General features: G+C 37.5%; 1 protein-coding gene across 5 annotated transcripts in view; it reads right to left on the reverse strand.

Moving 5' to 3' along the window:
• Positions 1-24,026, reverse strand: part of REV3L (REV3 like, DNA directed polymerase zeta catalytic subunit) — a 124,655-nt gene that overhangs the window by 27,402 nt on the left and 73,227 nt on the right. For all 5 annotated transcript variants that reach the window (XM_075145681.1, XM_075145680.1, XM_075145683.1 and 2 more), the window contains 8 exons: positions 23,033-23,270; positions 18,935-19,074; positions 11,777-15,986; positions 10,433-11,415; positions 9,944-10,026; positions 8,749-8,874; positions 6,965-7,157; positions 4,421-4,532 (listed from right to left, as the gene is read on the reverse strand). In XM_075145681.1, coding sequence (XP_075001782.1) covers positions 4,421-4,532; positions 6,965-7,157; positions 8,749-8,874; positions 9,944-10,026; positions 10,433-11,415; positions 11,777-15,986; positions 18,935-19,074; positions 23,033-23,270 — 6,085 coding nt within the window. The remainder of the gene's footprint in view (positions 1-4,420; positions 4,533-6,964; positions 7,158-8,748; positions 8,875-9,943; positions 10,027-10,432; positions 11,416-11,776; positions 15,987-18,934; positions 19,075-23,032; positions 23,271-24,026) is intronic.

Raw genomic sequence — 24,026 nt, forward strand, 5'->3', positions numbered from 1 at the left:
AGAAAATGTTGCTGGAGCATTTACAGAAGAACAAATATAATTCATTGTAACCAACAGAAAAGATTGGCTATTGATTAGCATAGTACTTTACAAGAAAAACGTTATACAAAATATTTAAATGTTAAGTATTAACAACTAATTAATTTACAAATCTTTTATACTCAAAATATTTAAGAAAAACCTTAACAACTTTATACTCTGTTTTTGTACTTTTATCAGAAACTAATTCCATGGGGACAAAGAGCCGTAGGTGGCTGGCGAGCCTCAAGTAGCAGTGAATCTACTACTTTTTTTCAAGCCCGTCCTGTTTCCACACCCTCTGTGTGTCACAGAGATGGGGATTGTGTATTCCCACATGAATACCCCAAATTTTGCTCCTCTCATGCCTGCAGGATCAGCCCTTTTCTGTTTTCTGCTAGTATCTGCACTTACAGAAGAGTGGCACAATATGCCTTAAAAGTGTAGGAGAGGCCCAGACATTTAATTTCTCTTTCATGGGAATCCACTGCTCCATCAGGCTTGGACATCTGTAGTTCTCCCACATTTTTTAAATCTCCAAGACAAACATTCTTGTAGCATTTCCTTCCTCCTTCTCCTCCTCAAATAGTCAGCTTTCCTGCGTTTTATACTGACTGGTTTATGGAGCTATGTGAATGTTTTTACTCTTTTTTCTGCCTTTAGGTTCAGACAGAGAGGTGGTTCCATCTTACTTTTTCAAGCAGACTTCTTCCAATTTTTCTCCCAACTCATTGTAGCTGACACCTTATGATAAAGAGAGGATCTATTCAAGAAGGCTCTTCAGGCAGCATGACAGAATCCTTTAGGACAGCGATATAGGTAGTACAGGCTCCATTTCAAGAAACATGTGCTTGTAGATAATCCATACTGGCTGCACAGGATGTGAAGGAGGTTGTTTCTCAGCAGCTTTGTGCCAGTTTTGAGCTGAAGTCCTATTTTTTTGTTTACAGCCAGAGGACAGCTTACCAAAGAAGGAAAAAATGGACCTATGTAGGTGAAGCTTCCTCTCAAACTCTAAGATAGTTGTCAGGGTACCAAGAACCACTTTAATTATGCTTTTTTTTGTTGCAAATCCATGTTGTTTATTCTTCCCTGCCTCCTCCAAACTCACCTCTATGGCTCTTCCTTTCAAACTGTTTGCTACCTCTCAACCCTCAAGTAGCTCAGTATTTCAATACCTTTTAGAATTAAAGAGAATTCTCAAATTCCCTTTACAATGATGTGCTTTCTTTCAGCTGTCTCTACATAGATTTTGGTACTCATACTTGTAAGTACTCCCATTTCACAGCTGAATCACCCTCAGTATAATCTCCTAGAAATAAAGGTGCTTATTCCCCTAAATATTTGGACAAATCTGCTAGTTTTCAGCATAGATGAAATCACAGATCACAATTCCAGAGAAACAACCAAGTCTTTTTCTGGTCTACAGACTTCAAGATGACTTATTTTCATTTGCTAACTGCCCCAGTTAATCAGAGACAACATCTACGAATTTCACAGAAGAACAGTTAACCTGGTGTTTACTTTATGGATGTCTAGGTGGAAACACATTAATCTTACTGTGGTTATTCAGATCTAGCTGAACAACTTCACAGTGAAGGTATAACCGAATCCCAAGTTCAGCTCATCAATTCCAGTGAACTTTCTGAAGCAATACTCATCTTCAGTGAACATGTAACAGAGTAACTTTAGCTCTGCTACAAAAAGTTAGATTTGGGAAACAGTCTGCAGTGACAAAAGGTCAGTAGTGCAGCCCAAGAATAAAACATCAGCAAGCATAAAACCTCACTAATTTATCACTCTCTGCTTCAGCATCTGTGTCCCTCAATATCAACCAGCACGTTATAAAGACTATTTGCGTAGATACTCTGGGTCATTTGTTTGAAGACAAAACTCTTGCAGATTTCTGATGGAAAAAGAGACTGATGTGCTAAGAGTATTGCAAGAAGTGATACATTTTCCAGGAATCACCTTTCCCTCACCTGTGTGCTGGGAACAGCGGTCAAGAATTCTCTACTGTGCTCTTCCAGAGTTTACATCTATTGACAAGAAGTGACAGAATCAACCATTTCTTATTTTCAATAACCATAATAGAATAAAAACAAAAGGCCTAAACAGAGAAGTAGAAGACTGGAACTTGAAACAAATGAGTATGTTCCACAATTTCACATACATTAAATAAGAGTAAGAATTAGGCCAACTACTAAGAGAATGACTAGAAATGGGAACAAGAATTCTCCAACTGGATTGCATAAGACAATTCCTCCCACAGCTGAGGTACCCTCCGTTCAGTGTACCAACAGGTTGATAAAGTCTGTTCCTGATATTAACAATCAAGATTGAATAAATATTCTGCCATTCACTGTGCCAGGAATCTGGAATTTCTCTCTTCCACCCTTCCCTCCAACACCCAAAGAGGCCAAGAACATGAACCAAAAGCAAGCTGCAGTCATGCTGGGCATGCTATTTGGTCACAAGAACCTATTATCCCCTAGTCTGATGCATACATCAGTACATAAGATACTGATATGGTCCTCGGCTGATAAATCAAGGTGATTTTGAGTTTTGCTCCATGAACCCCAAGTAGTGATGCTTCTTAAACATGGCCTGATTGTTTTCTTTCTCTAACCTATCTAACCTACTATTAAGTGCTCCTACCAGAACAACTAGAGTATTTAGCTTGTGCTGGAAAAAATAACACTAAAAACAGGAACAGAAGGTTGTTTTAAAAAATTCCTGTTACTGAAAGTTTTCATTAAAGCTGCTTGTTTGTTTACTTCCCATTGAGGAATATTTGCAGTCCACTACTTTTTAATCAAGTAGTTTTAACATACTTTTTCCTTCAGTTAAAGCTACTCTGGGATAGACACTTGTTTTGTGCTTAAGAAATAGAAAACATTTACTCCAGCAAAATTTCTTATTCTCTTTTGCCTAGGCTACAGAAAATAAAGGGGGAAAAGAGCTGCAAACTGTAGATGTGGTCCAAGTTTTAAAAACATACTTGTTGAGAGTTCAGCAGAAGTCTGACTCCTTAGGAGGGAAGTAGATTAAGACGACGACAGCAGTCTGCCTCTCTATGAAGAGTTCTAATCTTTTATCTTCCAGGAATACAAGTTAACTAACTCAATCTTTGAAGAAAAAGTTGTTGAGTCAAAAAGGCAAGCTAGCACAGTGTTGAAAGAGAGGATCTCTTAAGAAGAGGATTCTCAGTCAGCAACATGGTGATTGATACATTCCATCTTGAAGTACTACAAAAATTGCACGCTTTTTTCATTCTGTAATGCCTTCAATATGTACAGATGTAGATTACTTCTGTTCTTCAGCGATAAATATATATATTCTAACTGCTGAGTTCTCTCTCTCATACTTTTTATGTACTTTTTAAACTTCCACACAACTGGTGGAGAATTCTTCTTTATTGGCAGCTTCTCATTCTCAGTAATCTTCCTAAGTTTGATGGAGCACTAGATTTCCAAGAAAGAGAAAAATAAAATGATGTTCCTTACCTGAATTTTGTCTTCTCTGAACAGGGATCTGCTGCTCTGCCAGGACCCACCCTGGTTGCATTCAGCAACTCTTTTTGTATTCTGGCTTCATGGGGTTGGTCAATGTCTTTCTCATCAGAGGTTTTCTGGTTGGAGAGAGAAAGAATTGCAAATGTACTCTGCCTAGTACACATTTTCTTCTTGTGCCTCTATTCCAGCAGGGTGACTCATAGTTTAAATCTGTTTATTTTTCCTTGCAATTTTACAGCTTTGCACCTCTGTCAGTAGGGCCTGGAGAGACGTCTGCGGTTCCACCTACTCACCAGCCGAGAGGGCTACCAAACAGGCTTCCAGCCTTGGTGGAGATGGGGAACACCAGCAGTTTTCAAAGTCTGATGGAGCAGGGGATTTCCATTCAGAGAAGACAAAATTAATGAAGGAAATTGATTTTTCAACTACTGGTTATTTTAATCTGTCCATAGCAGTTTCAGTACCATGTAATTTTTTTTCTGTCTTGCGTCAGAGTCCCTAGAAAAATTCTTCCCATCGGAGGGGTTTTCTATAGCTCTGAACACTGTTAATATCTACTATTCTGAGAGTTTCAGAGAGAGATGTGTAATGAATTCTGGGATTAACAGGAAAGGTTGTATGTTAAAGAAGATTACTTATATGGGTGATTAGTTTCAAGACTGTAACTCAGCTGCTTAAGAGGATCTGAATGTTCTTGCTGTCAGAGAAAAGAAAAAGCAAAAAGTATTTTTATTCGAAAGACCACCATGCTTGTCCGCTCTAGAAATAAGCCTTTGAGGGAAACAACAACAACAAATATCAGTATTTGAGAGACTGGCAAGGGTTGAAGGAACTAAATCTGCTGTACCAAGCCTGAAAAATAAAAGCAGAACGTACAGATATGCTACCTTTTTACAATATTCACTACTTCCTGGAAAAGAGTTCTTTCATCAGTAGCGTAACTGACTTCTAGTCCTGTAACTCCAGATCTTGTGAGCAAGGGGGCTTGGTCTCTGCTCCCTAGAAAATAAAGTAAAAAATATCATTAGAATCTAGAAGGAATTCCATTACTTCAGTCAACAATATTGCTTCAGAATAAAACATAGAACTGAAAAGAAGTGTGGAATACAACCTGTTTTTAACTTTAACATCAATTATTATCACAATTAATTCCATGAACTTATTTTGTTCCTCTTGAGTAGAAAAGCTTGTTCTTTTCACTTTGTAAAATTCTACCATAGTGGTAATCTTGTACAAATTCTCAGATATAAATAAATTTGATTCAAGAGAAATGTCACCATTTTACATGTACAAAAGTCCAGCTATTAGAAAATTATTTTTGAATAAGAAATTATTAAAGGACCATATGACAGCTCACACAGTGTTTTCATGCAAAATATGTATTTTAATTGCTAGCTTAGTACTTTGCGAAACGCTTTGAAGAATGAAAATGCTACATAACATAGTATAGTGCTTTTTTTTAGTACACTTCTTAAAAAACACTGCTAAGTTACTAATAGAAATGGAAAAAGATGAGCAACTGCTCTCTTAGTGCACACTAAGAGTGTCTACATTGATAATGTATGAATAATAGCTAAATTCGTATGCATGCAGGAACTCAGCATTTGCCTTCCGTATAAAAAAACCTGTATAAATGAATAATATGCAACACATACTCTGTCTTTTCATTTTCTCTATACAACAGACAGTAATATCTCTGATTAAGGCAACAATCTCGAGTTTTTAAAAGGCATTGTACTTTGACACTTTCTTAAGATCTTGAGAATTAAAAAAAGTGCGCTTTCAGAAATAAATGTTAAAATGAGTACTGTAACTTACAAAGCAATAATAATACAAAAAGGGAAAAAAAAGGTGTATCTCAAAATCAAGTCACTCCACAGGGAACTCAAAAAGTTCTAACCAAGAAAATATTGACAGCACACATCAATTAAAGCAAGGAATGTTACAATAACACTTAAACATATCATTTTACTTCACTACAAAAAAAGATCAGAACCTTTGGCTTTTCAAAATATTATTGGACAAGAGATACATATCTCTTTACAGAGAGCTTTTTCTTGATAATTTATCAGTGGCACAGACCTATGGAGCCATAGTGGCTATGTTGTGGAAAATCTCACTCAATAAGGTAATGGAAATGATTTTTTTAAAGATAGTAACAAGCATATAATACCAGAATAAACTTCACTGAGAACAGTAAGAACTTAGCTTAACATGATATAATATCTACAATACTTTGAAAAATAAACTGGTAAAAGAAGGAGCTGTTGCCTTAATGCTAAATTTATTTTTGGTAGGTTTTTGTCCACACTTAAATTTTAGACAGTATTTTGTGGTTTAATACACATTCACAATGCCAAAGAAACCCTGAAAGAAAGAGGACTTTTTTTTTGGGGTTTTGGTTTTTTTTTTTTTTTTTTTTTTTTTACTAGCCTAAACCAGTGGTACTCAACCTTTAACAGCTGGAGAGCCACTTCTTTATTAAATGGAGTTGTAGAGCACCATAAAAATAAAGTATCAACAGTGTGATTTTTTTTTTTTCCATCATGACACTTCAATGTGTGATGATGCTGTCTCAACATCATCACATATTGATACATCACGACATGACACATCAGCATCCTCTCTCCCAGCAGCATTCTGTCTTCAACCCCTTCTGGCTGCTAGGAAGGAGTGGGGTGGAGGGGTGGAAGGGGCAAAAGGGCGAGTTTTTCCCCATTCTGCCCCACGGCTGCTGGGTGGGAGGTGATCTCTACTCTTACCTGTGGGGGGATCCCAGCAGCTCCTTTTCTTTCCCCCTATGGGAGGGGGAACTTCAGCGACTCCCACACTGCTGGTCCATTTGCTCAGTGCTCCCCGCGCTGCCTGATAGAGTGGAGCGCCGATCAGACGCCTACATTGCGAGAGCCGCCTGTAGGGCCATGAAGAGCCACATCCGGCTCTAGAGCCACAGGTTGAGTATCACTGGTCTAAACAAAGCCAAAAAGGTACAATAGAATAAGGGCCCCTGTTTAGATCCTAAAAGGATCAGATAAAACCACAAAAATAACCCTTAAGTAAAATATAAAACATACTGTCTTGCTTTTAACATTTCCTACTTGTAGCTATCCAGCAAATTGAATAGGAAACTAAAGGCAGGTTTTCCTCTTTATACTTTTAGAACACTGCAGGAGCTTGTCCACAAGTACGCAAACATAGGTATTTTGTACATGCGTATGTTATTTGTGGTTTACAGCCCATGCAATAGTTCTTCGGAAGATATAAGCAGGAAAACTCTATGTTTAATATGGCCGTTCATCCAACAGTCAACAAGACAAAATTAAATGAGCTAAATAGTAATATAGATACTCGATTGTATTTTGCTTGCTACTGTTTGATTACTATGAAATAAGCATTTTTGTAAAATATGTTAAGAAAAAAGAAATAGGAACCTTGGCTTGAGAGTGTCCTGTCTCTATCAATCACTATAGCACCAGTGATTTCTTTTTTATCAGTATTTGGCAGTGCTGTATCTGATGAGATGCAATAGAACAAAGCACAGATCGGATCAAACTCTGGGTCTGGTTCCAAATCTCGTCTGGTTCGAGCATGTAACTCCATACTGATGAGGGTAAGGTGTTGGACCTACCAATGAATAAATACAATAAGTTAGTATGTTTTGGAGCTTTCTTCAAAAAATTTAAGAGGACATTATTAATGCAAATGAACTAATTGCAGACATTTATATGGTCACGTTATCTTGTAACTAAAAGGTCATACCTGAAAATTAATAGAAGTGATTAAACATGCATCTCTGGATCTCACTTTTTTGCAAAAAGCATTGTTTTACAAAAAAAGATTGATCACAATACATTTTTGTACTCAATTATTAAAATTCAGTATTTGTTTCTGAGTACTATCTTCTTCTACCAAAAGCAGAAAATACAAACTAACAGAAATGTTCAACAATTGTAAATTCCTGTAATGTTTTCAAACAACTTTGCATATTAAGCTGAATTAAGTTTCCAGACTGATCAAGAACAAAGAATCACTGTTGGTCTTTATTTTCCTTTCCCTCCCTCACCCAAGATGTGCAAACAAGCGTGAAGATTAAATCACTTGCAGGAAGATATGGAGAATACCTAACTTTCCCTTCACTTGCATTAATGAACTTCCACATCATGTTGCTACAGCTTTTTGCAGAATGGTTTGCACTAAGAAAATGCTAACCCCTATATACTATACAGTTTTGACTCTACAATAAATACGGTAGTAGTTAACACTGTTTCAACGTTATGTTGTCGCTCTGTTGTCTTGCATAATATAGTTGATAATGTGGACTAATGGGTAAATTGGAGGGATTACAGGGGAAAAGTTGCAAATATTTCTGAGTATACAAGCTGCCCTGGGTGCAGCCTGATTTCTTCTAGATTTGCAGCCTAAATCACTACAACCATCACTGAAGTGAACGTTTACTATCAAGCTCTATCTCCATTTCCTGCAAAATCATAGTGGCTTCTCCTATGTCATCTACTCAGCGCATAAAACTTCTATCTCCCCATCTCATTTGTAAATTGGTCAATTTACAGCTAATTCCAAGCCACGGATGTGGTGACTGTCTGGGAGCACACACATGCTGGCTGGTCAGTTAGCAGCCAAACACAGCAATACTATATTCACATTGCATCTCTTTCTCCAGCACAAATTTTGATCTCTCTTCCCAGAGAAATTGTAGATCCCAACCAGTGATCTACATAAAATATGTAGACACACTCTTTGAGACATGTACCATTTTGTTAAATGTAGTCAAAACTGGCCAACAGGTTCAGAAGGTAACATGTAGAGATACCGGGAAGGCCTGACTGAATGATGCCAGATGCCTTGTTTCTTAAGGAAATGATCCATGAAAGTTATGGTCAACTAGTTTTTCCAGGAATGTTTTTACACAAAACTTACTATTTCTTCCTTCTGATCTTTCCCTTATTTTTATTTTTTAAAGGAAGGTTTACCACCTTCTCAACAAAAATACCGTGAAATTTAGTTCAATACTATTAAATAAAGGCACTTGGAGATCAAGCTGAAATTAGTAGAGCAACTATTTAAAGCTACAGACATCACACACTGATTAATTTTAAGTCAGGCAGGGACCAAGGAGGAAAAGATTTTTAAATTCTGCCATTATAAAACTGTTCTGATAAACTATAGTTTTATAAAATAACATGTAACAGTAAGTTACCTCATGTAAAGATTTTGCTTCCTGCAGGTTTTCCACACTGACTTTAAAACCGTAAGTGTTATTTAAAGATGGTCCTTCAATCTGAGAAGTCTCTTTCTTTGGAGCGCTGAGGGCAGCAAATTGATTCTTATTGGGAGGGGAGAAAAGCACAGTATAATATTGAAAAAACCACAGGTTGCTAAATTCATATGCAATATTAAATAGAAATTTATCAAAGAAAATGCAAATGTTACACTACAATTGCTAAAAAAAAAAGCTTTCACTATCTCCTTATGTCATTTTTCAACAGGGAAACAACAGTTGTATCTTTCTGCCTTTTAGGAATAATTTTAATGAAACATCACAGTAAGGCAAGAGGCAGTTTGAAATACTTTAAAAAAAACCCAAAGACAAAAACCCAAAAAACCGCACATATTGGCTTTCTTAGAAGCCTGAGGACAGGGGAACCAGCAAATCTCTATCCTCTCTTGAGCAACAATTCATCAAAAACCTCTGCTTCAGTCACCGCTTTTTAAGGCACTGAATTAAGGACACATTTAAGTACGCACTTGAACTGGGTCAATACCAGTATGTTAAGAACAAAAGAAAAGACTATTGGGTCATTTCGGTAATATACCTAGCCCACTGTTCTGTTTCCAACATGGGGAGCAGAAACACTGTTTAGGGAAAACACGCGAGTCTGATCATTTCATGTGATCCATTTCCTTTTTACTCTGTCAGCATACTAGTGCCATTCACTGCCTACATTGTTTTCAGAAAATGCCTAGAACATTGTCTGAAAACTAATACACTCACAGATACATAAATATATATGTCTGTGTGTGTATATATACACACACACACACATATATGTATATATAAAAGGGAAACCACAAGAGAAGTTAAAAAGGGTGTTGTAAACTAAAAGAACAAAACAACATCCTTACATCTTTAGTGTTTCATTAGCATCTCACTACCCTAAAACATAGAACATACTCTCAATATCCAACTTCCCCCCCCCTCCGGCAAATTAAACTGATTTCTTCTTCCTAACTTTGAGCGTACACTGATTCTACAGCAATTGCACCCTACCATTTAAAATGTATTTTCAAGATCTTAACAGCAAAAGAAAAAAAACAACACAGAAGAAAGAGAATGGAAATGTGTTATGTGTGGTGTAATAAAAATACATCTATACATAAAAATCTTAATTTACCTTCATTTGTGTGGTTAGAAGTACTCTTCGAAGACCATCAGTATTATTTCCCCTCTTGTGGCTCAGTTTCTGGGCTTTTGGTTCTGTAGACATAAAGAGTGCAAAACTGCTTAGCCTCAGTAATATTGTCTAGATATTAAACAACATGCTGGAAACAACCAGAGGCATTTGGTTAACATTATAAAAAAAGATTTCAAAATCCTCAAAATAATCTATACTTTTAAATTAAGTTTTTAACCAGCACCTCACAGTTCAGATACTAGAGATCATCAGGAAGAAAAAGGGTGTTCTGCTTCTAGACATTTTTCATAATTCAATAGTTACTTTAACAACAATAATGCACAGACCTTTTCCTTTCCAACAGTAGTTTTAAATGCATTTTTGTGGAGATGTAATTATTTTCTCATTATGTCAAAAGAAACATAGTATCTTATCATATTCAGAATTTTTTTTTTTTTGTGTATCATTAGAATCACTTAATGGATTTACCTGTGGATAAAGGAGTAAACCCAAGAACTTCAGGTATTCCATCTTGTTTTTTTCTCTGCACAATGGGTGTACTATGTAGGCAAACAGATTCTGAATTTCCAGGTTCTTCATTAACTGGAAATGGAGACGTGTCAAAGGATGTCCTGACATTCCCTTGAGTGGATGGAGAGTTTTGTGCACTTCCAACAGGTACTACATCATTTCCTTCCACAGAAGACAAAATAATATCCTGACTTTTCCAGTCTGTGTCTTCTAAATTGGACTGCTTGGGATCTGGAGATGCTGCTTGCTGCCAAGGAGGAAGTACTGAAGAATCTGGTGAACTGTAATTGACATAATAATCTTCCTCCTCCTCCTCCTTATCATGTTCTAGTGTTGAAGTAATAAGTGTCTTGCTTTCAGATGGAGTTTTATTAGAGTCTATGTCATTTTTAGTATTTATAGAAGTTTCTGTAGTGCTTATAGACTTATCACAGGTTTCCTTCGTTTGTGTTTTTGTAGTTTCTGCCACAGAAGCAGGAGAATTCTTTGTAGGCACAATAGGTCTTTCATCTTCCAGGCTAGATAAATTTAAATCTTTAGCTGCTTGTACTACTTCTATAGATTTCTCTTCAGGCAATACTGCAGAGCTGGAATTCTCAGCTGCCTTTCCCAACTCAGCAGGATGATTCTTAGGCAATTTCTTGAAATGTTCATACTCTTCTTTGGCATGAAGCCATATCTGGACTTGCTGTTGGCTTGGAGCACACTTGCATGGCATTATGACTATTTTTTTGTCTTCACTAGTTTTATGGCTATTACTTTCTTTTTTGTTAACAGTAGAGTGACCATAACAGGGAGGTGACCCTGGTCTAGGACTTTCTGTCATTGCTGAAAACGCAGTCTTCCAGAGTCGTAGACCTTCTAATGAGAAGTCCCCCTCAAACTCAAGCAGGTCATTTGGAAGTCTAGTTTCCACTGTAAGAAGCCGTCCTCCAATCTCCCTGTGAAGAAAATAGTTTGAATTATTGTTGTGCTCTAAACTGTGTTGCAGGCAGTCCTCAAGCAGAATCCTGCTAACTAGTTCTCTCACTATGCAACTCCTGTGGGCAGTATCTTTCTTTTACAAACCAAGCAGGCACATTTCCACTTACTACAATATCAAGCAATAAAAAAACCAAAGTGTCATGAATGAAAATGGATATTTGCATGGGAAGTACAGTAATTTTCAACTTCAAATGTATGTATATCAGATGGGATCTTTCATGCATCTGCGCCACATACAGTGTAAAATTGTTTACAGGAATAAATTAAATTTAATATAATCACAAGCATATGTAGACAGAAATGTATTTAACACAGTACCTTGGCTTTTCTGGAGCATCTGAAGGATTGCTGCAAAATGGTTCCTGATAAATTGTTTCTGCGAGATCGTGATCTAGCAAAGTTGCCATGATTTCTTCACGACTGGGTGGGGACATGAGAGGCTTAAGAATGTGAGCAGTACGAGGTGTGAAACTTCCATTCTTTGATTGCGAGGGAGAACTGGTTGATCTTGGCGAACTATCTGGAGTTGGAGTTAATGCCTCATTGTTTCTCGAAACATATAATTCTAAATCCTCAGAAGTTGCATCTATAAGTTCACCATCAGGAGAAGACAATATGGACGTAAAAGAGGTATTAACTGAATCAAGTGGTTGACAGGGTTCAAAAGTGGTTTCTTTTCTAATGTGGCTTTGAATCCAGTCTGAACTGGTTGGCTGAGGAAGGCTAAGAAATCTCTCTTTATTTACTGTATTTCTATTCAATTTGAATTTTTCATTTAAACAGACCTCAGTCTCTTGCATACAAGAGGTGTCGATAGAACTAGATCTAGAAGTTGAAGGATGAACGTTTTTCCTCCATTGGCTATGGCAGTGGTTCTCATTATTATCCAGTAAGGTTTTCTCAAAAAGCTCAGGGCTCAGGGAACCAGACCTTATCCATTTACTTGTGCTTGAAGAATGCTGCTTTTCTTCCTCAGATTTTTGGTCATTATGACACAGAAAGTCATTTTCTGTTGTTTGTCCACAACCAAGATCTTGAACTGCATCACTCAAGAATTTCTGGGGCAAATTTTGATCTGCTGGGACAAACTGGCTTGCAGAATAAAAACTGCAAAATCCAGTTTGCCCTATGGTATTAATATCAAAGTTGTAATTGTGGTCTGGAGACAAGCTGTCTTCTAGCGAGTAGCAGCTTTCAAAACCAGGGTCTGAAAAAAAAATGGGGCTGTCATCAGACACAGAGTGATCAATGCGACCAGTGATCTGCTGGCTTAGAGACTCCATTTTTGAAAGTTTTGGTGTTTTTTCTTTAGGTTTTGTATTCCTGGGAGCACGAGATTTTCTTGGTGATGTGACTGACCGTGACCTTTTGATTGCTTTATTCTGTTCAAGAGTGCATGGTATATTCCTGCTCAGCTGTGTTTTAGCCGGTAATGGTTCCTGTGTAACATTTGCATTCTGAGCTTTCTGCTGTCTCTTCTGGAGCAACTCTTTCAAAACAGCTAGGCCAGACTGTCCTTCACTGAACACTGATGGGGCCACTATAGTCCTGTTTTTATACTGGGAGATGGGTTTTGGTTGCATGGTTGTTTCTGACAGAGATCTTTGTTTTACTGTTTCAGGTTTAAAATGTGACATATCCAAAATAAATCCTCTCTGGTTTTGATCCCAATTTAACTGTTTCACTGGACTCTTCAAAGACGTTACAAAACAGTTCTTAGGCAACTGAAGTGGCCCAGGGCTTTCCTCAGATGACTTAAGAATAGAAGAACAAGGATCAGAACGCTTGGATGTCTCTGGTAAAGGAAAAATCAGCTGTTGATTATTGTCTTTACAATGCAAATAGTTAGTAGCATGTAACTGATCCATCTTTGCTGTGTCCAAAGAGTCACGAGCTTCATTTAATTTCCCAGCTGGTGGTAAATATCTGTTTTGCAAATTTTTTCTCTCTTCTGCTTTTGCAGAAGTCTTATCTTTAGAGACGCGTGCATTCTGTGTTACGTGAGTTGAGTGATTAGATGGATCAAATATGTTTTGAATGTGAGCAGAATCCTTCATTCTAAATATAGCACTTTGAGTCCTGGGCCTTTGAGAGCTCATTTTTGGTACTTCCCTTCCAGATGCCACAGGAGTAGATGCCAGAGATGAATGAGGGTCTTCTCGTGGAGCAGGTAAACACTGTGCGTCTACAGGCTTATCAACTTCCATCAATGAATGAAAACAGCCTGATGAATTACCTTGTGCATCAGCTGCTGAAGGGAGCTGGGCTGATGGTAGATATCCTGCTGAATAGCCAGGAAGAGGACTGTCTTTCTGGTTATGAAGTGGCTGTGAGTTGACAGAGTTGTAAGAAATCTCAGGTAGATCTTGATGTTTCAGCACAAACTTCACTTCTGCAGTAGAGCGAGTATTTCCTTTTTCATCTTTAAATACAACGCGCTTTCTTGAGGATGCTTTTTCAGCTGTTTTTTGTCTTTGTTTTGTTCTAGGTTTCTTCTTTCCATCATCTGCTGTTTTATCAGCCTGATTAATCTTTTTCTTTTTCTTAGTAGATACAGCAGGACTAGAAAATTTCTTTTTACATTTCTTAACCTGAGTTTTTGCTCGACTATTTTTTCCTACACTAGAATTAACAGTCTTGCTGTTGCACATATTGGGCACCCTACTAAATAAAGCTTCTCTGTCCAGGTTGGTCAAAATTTCTTCTGCTTTTGGATCAGTGGGAGACCAGCAGCGAGGTGGAGACGTGTTTACTGGGCTTGTGCTTCTCTCAGAAAGAAAACCTAACTTAGACATAACATCACTATAGTTATAGTCACAGTCTTCAGCTTCGGCATTGTAGGATGGTGAAGGAGGAGAAAGAATTGTATGAGTCCTTTTTCTGAAAGATAAAGTTCTTTTAATATTTTTACTACCTGTTTTTTGTGGTTTTCCAGCTTTTTTCTTGGTTGACTTATGCTTTGCTTTCCTTTTGTGACTTTTCTTTGGTGTTAGTGGATAAATAGGATATTTGGTTGCAGGAGAGTCAGGAACTTTTGGCCAAAAGTCCTTTAAAGGTGCAAGCTTTTTATATAAGTTCATCTTTTCCTCTGTGAGTACTACTCTTTCCTCACTAGAATCTACCTTCCCTAGTTTAACAAGCATATTTTTTCTCCCTCTAAATCTATTGATGATAATGTATTTAATAATAACAGGTGGCAATTTTTTAGAAAGTTTTCTACGCTTTCGAGACTTCTGAGACCCATCCGAACTTTCAACACTTTCTATCGGTTGAGGTAGATTAATTTTTGAGTTGTGTGCGACAAAGCTTGATTCACTGTCCTCAGTCTCATAATTTACCTTCCGTTTCGTTCGGAGCGTGTATTTATTCCCACATAATCCAAATGACTGCTCAGTTTCAAGAGATCCATCTGCAAACTGGCAGTCAGTATAATTAGCAGTACTTGTAGGCATTTTGTTTTCAAAAGCCTCAAGAGGAACTTGAACTAAGTCACTAGGTAAAGCACTATCCTTATCAGGAATGTTACTACAAGCATTACCTTGTGTATAGCAGCTTTCCTTCGCTGATGCAACATCATTTACACCTGCAGGCTCCTGATGATTGACAAAACTATGTTTCTTTTTATTCAGCTTCAGCCTGGACTGTTTGTTGCTTTGCTGTAATTTATATGTCACGGGAGCTAACTTCTGTGGTCGACTGAGACAATTAGAAAGAACAACACTAGGAAAGAACATATAATGTGCTGCTTGTTGACTAAGGCTTGGCTTTTCTGCCTTATGCTCCTGAAATTCTTCATACCTAATTTTAAGCTTATTAAGGCCACCTTCATCAGCATTATTTTCAAGTGAATGTACCACACTTCGGCTGCCTCCTGAACAAGACACCAATTCACAATTTTCTGTAACTGTTGCTGGGAAAAAACTATTTATACTTGCACTGCTGGATTTTTCATTTACTTCAGAGGACATTTTACCTTTGGAGTGGCTGGTGTGGCTCAAATCGGGAAAGTTAAATAAGTTTTTATTCAACAAGCTGTCACCAATGTGGCGGCCCACATGCATAAAAGAGACATCCTTTTCAGCTTTTCTGATGCTAGTATACTTCCTACTAGGTATCTGTCTGCTCACTGATGAAATATCATCTTCATACTCAAAAATATTATTTTCACATGAAGGAACTGGGAGAGCATCTTTCTTGTTACTCTCTTTGTGAGAGTTTTCTGCATGAGTACTATTGCTGAATGGAGTTGGGTACTTTGCTGAGTAAGTGCTTTCTTTTGTAAGAGCATGGACTGAAAGTTCAGGTCTTGTTTCTGTGTTTGGTTGCGAGAGGTCTTCTACTAAATCTTCATTATTCAAGACATGGTTAGAAAGGGCACTTGTGTGTTTACACTGAAAAGTAATTTTAGCAGAAGATGGGGGTTCTAGCGTAGCAGCATCTTTGTGAAAGATTGAGGTCTTTACAGACATTTTGCTTGTTGCAATGACGGAGGAGTGAGTTCGAGAACTTTCATTATTCAAAGGATTGTCTGAAATGGAAGACAAGCAATTTTACTCTAGTTTTCCTGTAAAAATAAACATAACCTAAGGCATTAAAAATTTTAATGACATTTTCCTGAAAGCCCTCCCATCCAAAAAAGACACAAAACTCTTCTAAATCACATTGCATTTATGATCATGACAACTACAGACCCTGAGTACATGAGTTGCTTTATCAAAATCACATTGTCAGTATATTTGTGTCTCAGCTGTTCTGTCAGTTACTCCTAAATTGTAGGCTTGCATACAATTGCCAAAGATTTCATGCTGGTTTTCTGAGAGAAGGCTTCTAAAATCACTTTCAGATAACTCAATACAGACAGACTGATTTCTAGAAAAACTTGTATCCTGCTTTGTCCCCGCGAACCACGCATACTCATTGGCTCTGAAAAACAAAGAACTGCTTTAGATGACTTGTCCTATATATAAAAGTCATTGCACAGAAAGCTAAAGTACTATTTTACAACATGGCAAGGGCTTTGTATTAACTGTTCTGTGCACTAAGCATAGGTAGTTTGCTGCACTTTTATAAAGTAGAGCAATCCACCACCCATTCAGTTGTTTATGCAAGGAGCTCGCACGATTTAATTAGATCTATGCATTAACATTCCCACACAGATCTGTGACCAGCATGTGCTGCGGTAACTGTCCTGTGCAGACTCATCACATGGTACCTGGGACGATTTCTCTCTCTTTCACTGATACTTTCACCGCATTTACTGCAGAGTAGGTGTGGACAGGCAGGTGGTAAGTAACAAATTAACAACTGGTTTGCAGCAACTGTGTGCTTGCTCATAATCACAATGAACACCAAGTAATTTGAAGGAGTTTATTCCTCTGCAAAGAGGCAGTTACAACAGAGCTCCTGGCTCACAGCAATTTATTCATGTGTCCACATCTTTAGCTGAAATGTTGAAGGGGGACAGAAGTTATGAAACATGCTGTATGACCTGAAAGCAGGCGCTGCACACTGTCGTACTAGACGGGGGATGCTTTGGGCCTTTACTGTAAGTCTGAACCAATTTGGGGATTATCTTACATTCATGCTGCCTTCAGCTTAGCAATTTATTTGTTGCCGGGTGAGAAAAATAAAAGGAAGTCTCAATCTGTTTCTAATAACATTTTCTAATGCATACTCAGAGTCCATGAGCTGTGAAACACAGCTGGGAGATGCTGCCCATGATTCTTTGAGGGTAGGAGTCCACACAAAGAATGAGGATGATTTACTGAAAACCAAGAAAATGGGAGTTTGGTGAAGTGTCAACGAACACTTGGAAGACCTGGCTATTCAGATATGAAAATTGCAAAAATACTTGTCAGTCAGTCAGATCTTATGGACACAGATTCATGTGTGGATAAGCATTTTCTATTTTAGAGGAATTGGACTGAGATCTGTTTTGAATCTACTGTATCTCCTATTAGAAGAACTTGATGTAAAAGTTCACAGTAATAAACCCATTCTAAGCTGCACTCTTCTTCTGCATGTGGTATTTCATATACTTAAAATATTCTAAAATTTAAACAATGATTTAAGATACAGTCTCATTAGCCAGAAGCATCCCTTTTTACATCAAATGACAAAGTACTGCAAATAAAGAAATTACGATTGTACATTTTACAAAACTAAATCATATTAGTAGTACATCAAGTCATGTATTAACCCTACCATTATACCTGTAAAAGCAAAGGAAAAAGCAAACTATACTTTAAACAGTGAACACAAAAGAATAGCTGTGGTTGTCTATGTAATAAGATCATATAGCTCACTTTCTCTAATACAGAATTGCTAATAGATATATTAAGACATATCTATTTTATATACTAATATACGATGTTTGTTATTTTTGTCAAATAGCTTCGAGAGACACGAACTAATATAGAAATTTTGTAAAGGATTACATTCCTGCCCCAAAGAGCAAATGCATTAATAGGGAATTAGGTACAAGCACGAGCACAAACAAGATTTTACATTAACCAATTTGTACTATGGATTAAGAAAGAAGCTTCTGTACAAAGTGATGTTAACCACAAATTTCAAATTTTAAAGGCAATGGAGTATGACTAATGCAACATTTCTAAACAAAGAAGAACAATTACTGTTGATTAGACCAAGAACAAAAGTGAACCTAATACTGAAAAAACTCTGGATACAGATATATATTTTTCCCCACAAGAACCATACATTTTACATTGTTTTCCTCAACAGAATTTTATAAATGTGAAAATATGTAGATTGTCTAATGAAACAAATAATGATATTTATATATTTGCTTAACCTCAAAGTGTGCATTCTATTAACTAAGGTTATTTTGATCAAAGACAGCAGGTTATAAAGAGATGGCAAAAGATATCTCTACAGATTAATTTAATTTTTTATAGATTTTGAAAGGCAGTTTCTTCTGCATCGCTTTGCCACTGCATAGTTTAACTCATGCAATCCCAAGATGCGAACATTGAAACGCAGGCTCCAGCAAAGGCTCACTGTATTTTAGCATGTCTGCCAAATACTTGCAAAGCAAAGAACCATCTAAAATTTATACAATAATACATTTACTATTTACAATGAAATCCTAGCAGGATAAATGATCCTACAGAATCATTAATTTTAACACCATATTTGCATAACAAATAGTAACAGAAAAATACTCCTTGCAACAAGGTAACTATCTTTTCCATAAAACTAATTAAACAATGCTCTTTTTTGGATCATTAATGCAATAGGAAAAGCAGATTCTGGTAATTCGTAGAGGGCATCGAGATTAAAATATTGTTGGCTTGTAAGGAAGATGTTAAGGGCCTGCTTCTGCAATCCATTGAGAGCATGTCCTTCCAATCGAAACAAGAATTGAAGACTTTTGAGAATTAGGAAATTGATCTGAAAACAAACTATGAGCCAGGTAATAATTCAACTTCCAAAGCTGTTTTTCTATTTACTTACCACCATTTTCATCTGCAGTCCCATCTAACTGAGGTATAGAGAGATTAGTTAGGAGCATATTGTTACCACTCCACTCCATTTCTTCCTCTGAAGATGAATCCTCTTCTGTTGAACTTCGATGCATATTTTTGCCAGCTGACCTAGAGAAAATGAAGGAACTAATTAATGCGCAATACTTCTCTTCGAAAATACCAGTAGCCACAGGGAACCTCAAAGTCAAAGGTTGTGTAATTTGGGGGAGCAAAGGGAAACAAACAAAAAAATTGTTACATTTCTCACGAGAAACTCAAAATATTATTCAATGTTACTATTTTAAGAGGGAACAGTGGTAGGCAACCATTTAAAAACTACAGACAAACCCAGCAGGATTCACTAGCTTAAGAAGTTAGAGAGAAGGCATTTAGATGCTTAATTTTATTTCACTTTTACTGAAATGTAATTTCACTGCTTGAAAGTGTTTGAAATTTGAAGACTAAACCAACTATGCAAAATTACTTCAGTTTAGCTCTTAGCAAACAGATGTTTACTTTTTTTTTAAAAAAAAGGAATCTTTACTGTATTATAACAAATCTCTCTCTTGGCAGGCTTAACTAAAGCACGATCACCAAAACAATGTTTGTTTCCATCCCTCCTTGAACATTTTGAAGTTGCTGTTGCTAATACTTAAGCCGCTTTTACTAAGCTAACTGTTCTACACTGCCATTTTTACAGTCATAAATCTGCTGGGGGAAAAAAAAAAAAGAAGTAAATCAACAAAGAAAAGCTTCTATGAATTTTTCAGGTTTTTAAGGTAGCATGGCTTTATATGGGACAAAAAAAGAAAAAAATACATAGAAAAACACAAAAACCAAACCCTCCAGTATACTACAACTCTAGAAGCACTTAGGAATTTGATTTCTTCTTCTTCAAAATAAAGCATGAGATGGACATAATTCTTCATAGAAATAAGCTATTCTGCGGCTACAGGAGAGAAATCCAGATCAATATTAAGGAACTAAGGTTTGGTTTTGTTGTTGTTGTTGTTTTGTTTGTTTGTTTTTTGTTTTTAAGATAATAATCTATCCTATATCCTATAACTTGATATATCAAAACATTATTGTGTAGTATCTTAAAAGGTATACATACAAAGGTTTTGACGTTACAGGAAGTTACAGGAAAATCCACAATAACCTAAATACAGTCTACTTTTGAAGAAATCTTACCTGTGCAGTTTGACCAGAGCATGAATTATATGTATCATACCACCAGAGACATCTGAATGTGCTCAGCACTGAGCCAACTTAAATCAAGCCATGTTTATTAGTTCAGAAACGATAGGCTCAAATATGGCTACATAATTTCCAGACTAACTCAAGTCTGGAAGCAGCATGACTTGGAAGAGAGACCTAACAAGCACAGCTAGGTACACAGTGGCCACGACCTAAGTGAGTTTAGTTCTCCCTCTTCTATGTTCCCAAAGCATGGAAAAGTACAGTGCAGAGACATTCAGCTCTATATGCAAATGAGTATCAAACTGGGGAGAGAAATCAATACTCTGGAGAGTAGTGCTGCTATTCCACGGGATCTCAATAAGCTGGGGAATGAGCTGACAGGAACCTCAGGACTTCAAAAAAGACAAATCCGAATGTCCCACAAATGGGATGAAAGAACCCCATGCACTGCTACAGGCAGGGAGAGAGCTGGCTAGGAAGTGGCTTTGTGGAAAATGATGCAAGAGCCCTGGTGGACAACTAGTTGAACCTGAGAGTGTTCAGCACGCCTTTGTAGCAAAGAAGGCCAGTTGCATCTTGGGCTATGACTGCAAGACTGTAACCAATTTCAGTAGCTGTGAGGCTGCATCTGGAGTATTGTGCTTGGTTTTGGGCATCCCACTGTAAGACAGGCACTGACAAACTGGAACAAATCCAGCTGAGGAGCACCAGGGTGACCGGGAGCTGGAACATATGATGTATAAGGAGAGGCTAAGGCAACAGGATTTATTCAGCCTTGAGAAAAAACTAAGAGGAGATCTTGTTGCACTTGTCAAGTATTTGATGAGTGGGTATAAAGAAGATGATGAAACCAGATTCAGAGGTGCGGGGTGATATGAAAATGGCAATGGGCACAGGGCTGCCTCAAGGAATGTTATGTACAAGCAAAACATTCTTCATTATGAGGGTGTTCAAACACTGAAACAGTTGCCCACATAGGCTACGCAATCTCTGTCTCTGGAGATACTCAGGGCCTTGTCTGGTCAAGGTTTGAGTAACTGATTTATCCAAAGCTGCTTTGATCAGGGCACTGGACTACATAGCATTTAGATGTTTCTTCCAACCTGAATTATGCTATAATCCTGTGCATGAAGCAAATCTTTGTCAACTTTAGTAAACCCAGTCAGGCTGGAGACAACTTCTGCAGACAACAACTTGGATCTCTCCGCATTCAAGTCTACCAGTTTAGATTCCAGGAAAATTTGTGTAACACAGCATGATACCACCATACATGAGCCAGTCCAGGTCTTGATGGGCTTTTTGCTTCAGTTCAGCACAAATCAAACCCAAGCCATTTAATTCAGTCAGTAGGGTGTTGTTACTCCTCACTATCTCAATATATTTTTTGAGATAATGGAAGATTGGTGAATACCCAATAACAGAAAAGTGATAGCATGGATACAGCAGGATGCATTAGGAAGCAGTACAGATAGAATGAGCTTGAGCAGAATAAGGTTAGATCCATTGTCAGACTCAAACTGGCTGTTTCTGCATAAGCAGAATCATGCACGGAGCAGAGATACCCATGCTCTCTTCTGAAGTCAGTCCAAATTCTGCAGAGATCACACTGAAGCAAAGCTTGTAATTCCCTCTGAACATGAGTTGGCTCCCTGTGGAGGCACCTGGTATGTACATTCTCCCTAGTGCTTTCTTTCTGGGATTAAGATGTAGGCATATATAAGCGAGTTATTCGTGAGCCAGCTCATCAAGTCTGATGAGTTTTTAAATAGGATTCTTTATTGCATAAAAGCAGTTAATTGCTTCAGGATCCCACCTGTCTCCAGTACAGTCATGCCCATACAGAGGTATGCCTGAGCTAATAAAGTCTGCAAAATATAGGCTGGTTTTACACAGAAACTACCACTAAACGGAAGGTTAACGTTGAGTGTTTTAGATGGAAATTCCAACTTTTCAGACTACTGTGAGGGAAAAAAACAAAGAAAATCAAAGGTCAGATAGGAAAAGTAGCTTTAGAGATGAATTATCTCTAGAACTAGGAGACTAATGATCTAACTTCTGATTCTGTTACAACTTTTCTGTATGTCTTCAGGAAAGAAAAGATTAAATATTTCTATGCCTCTCTTGCTCCCTGAATCATAGTATAATTATGATTTCTGATGTTAAAAAAAAAATCAAAATGTTATGTCTGTGAAGTCTCTCATCTTTCAAATAGAATTGTAAATATCAGAAGGTCTGCCCAAAGCAGGGGTGAAGAAAAACTGGATATAGCCTCTTTCAACGCCTGAGAGTGCAGACTGTACAAAAGGTCACTACAACCTGAGAAGGCGTTCCAAGAATATTGGCCTTAAAAATATTCAAGCTGCTGACCTTTAGCAGTCCAGCAGTGAGCAACATTCATGTTTTGATTTAAGCTTTGAGCATGGAAACAAATGGGTGTTCTTCTCAGGCTCCTGGGTCAGTCTTCACAAGAATACTTCTTAAATACTCACTTCAGTGAAAGTTGCAGGCACAGATGTACAAGATACACCTTAATATTTGTACTACATCCAAGATATGACCTTAAAAGGAGGTTACAACTAAAGTTTTTTGTATTTGGACTTGTAGGACAAAAAAAACCACTCAATTTTTCCTCAAACAGCAAACTAGAAGCTTAGGTCTAGCCAAACCTAAACATTTAATCTTTATTTCCATATAAAACTGACGACTCATAGCATCACCTGAACAACTGCATTCTATCCCAAGATCTGCATAGATTTTTCCAATGCTGTCAACAGACACCTCTCTACAGCTCACTGGGCTCATAGCACACTTGAAAACAGGGTGGGAGGGAGGAAGGATCTGGCAGAAAAGAACATATTAAGAAAAGAAAATCAAATCACATATATACCTTCTTTTTGGTCCAGGCTCTTCAATGCTACTGTCCCATCTTTGGGACATTAACAAGCTAAGCTCCATTTCTTCTTTCTCGCACTGTGGCTCATTTTCTTCATCATCACTGTTCTGAGAATTTCGACAGCTTCCAAGAGAACGATGGTGAGAGAGTGTTTTGTGATGTCCCATCTGATATCCATCATTCTCCAATCCAGCCAACAGATCAATCATGGCCTCATCAGCACTACTGTCCACTGCAGAAAAAGCCCATACAAGTAGAATCTATATTTTGTTCTACTTGTAAATGACTAGTTATAGTCTACCAGTAAAAAACAAAAACACAAACAAACAAAACAAAAAACCCCTCAACATTTTAAAATCTACTAGTTCGTTACTGTCTAAAGCAAGGCAGGCTACAGAAACAAAGCTCTTTTCATATCTTATTTTTTCAAGTTTTATGATTTGTTATCTTTTCTAGCTCTTTATCTAGAATCTTGACAACCTTCTTTTTTTACTTCTGCTCTCCTCTTCTGATTGTAGTAGATTTACTGGAAGCACCTCTCTCTCCCCGCCCCCATTACCTCCTCACATTCAGTGAGGCCTCACTCTCCCCTTTTATTTCAGCACGAGTGCCAGCTTCTGAAGCATCACTGCCTTCTCTTGCTCTCACCATTTCAATGGCTGCATTAACTTTGTTGGGCCCTTCTCTCTGTATCACTTGGAAGACTTTCATTCCCTGCATCTCATGAAAGGTGATGCTGATTTTGACCAACTAGTTCTGCTTTCCTTCCGTCCTTTACTATAATGCTTAACTTCATCTCCCTTTTCTTTTCACTACAACCTATTCTCTTCCTAGGTTCCTCTACACACTGAAAGTTTATCTGATTTCACTCCTCCCTTAAATTTTATTTTTTATTTTCCTTTATTTGTCCCAAGCTTACACTAACTCATGCACCCGCCTTCTCATTCTTCATTTTTATTTCTTAAACATCCTTCCAAGTCACAATTTT

This window comes from Calonectris borealis, chromosome 3 (genome assembly GCF_964195595.1).
Source record: "Calonectris borealis chromosome 3, bCalBor7.hap1.2, whole genome shotgun sequence".
Classification (NCBI taxonomy): domain Eukaryota; kingdom Metazoa; phylum Chordata; class Aves; order Procellariiformes; family Procellariidae; genus Calonectris; species Calonectris borealis.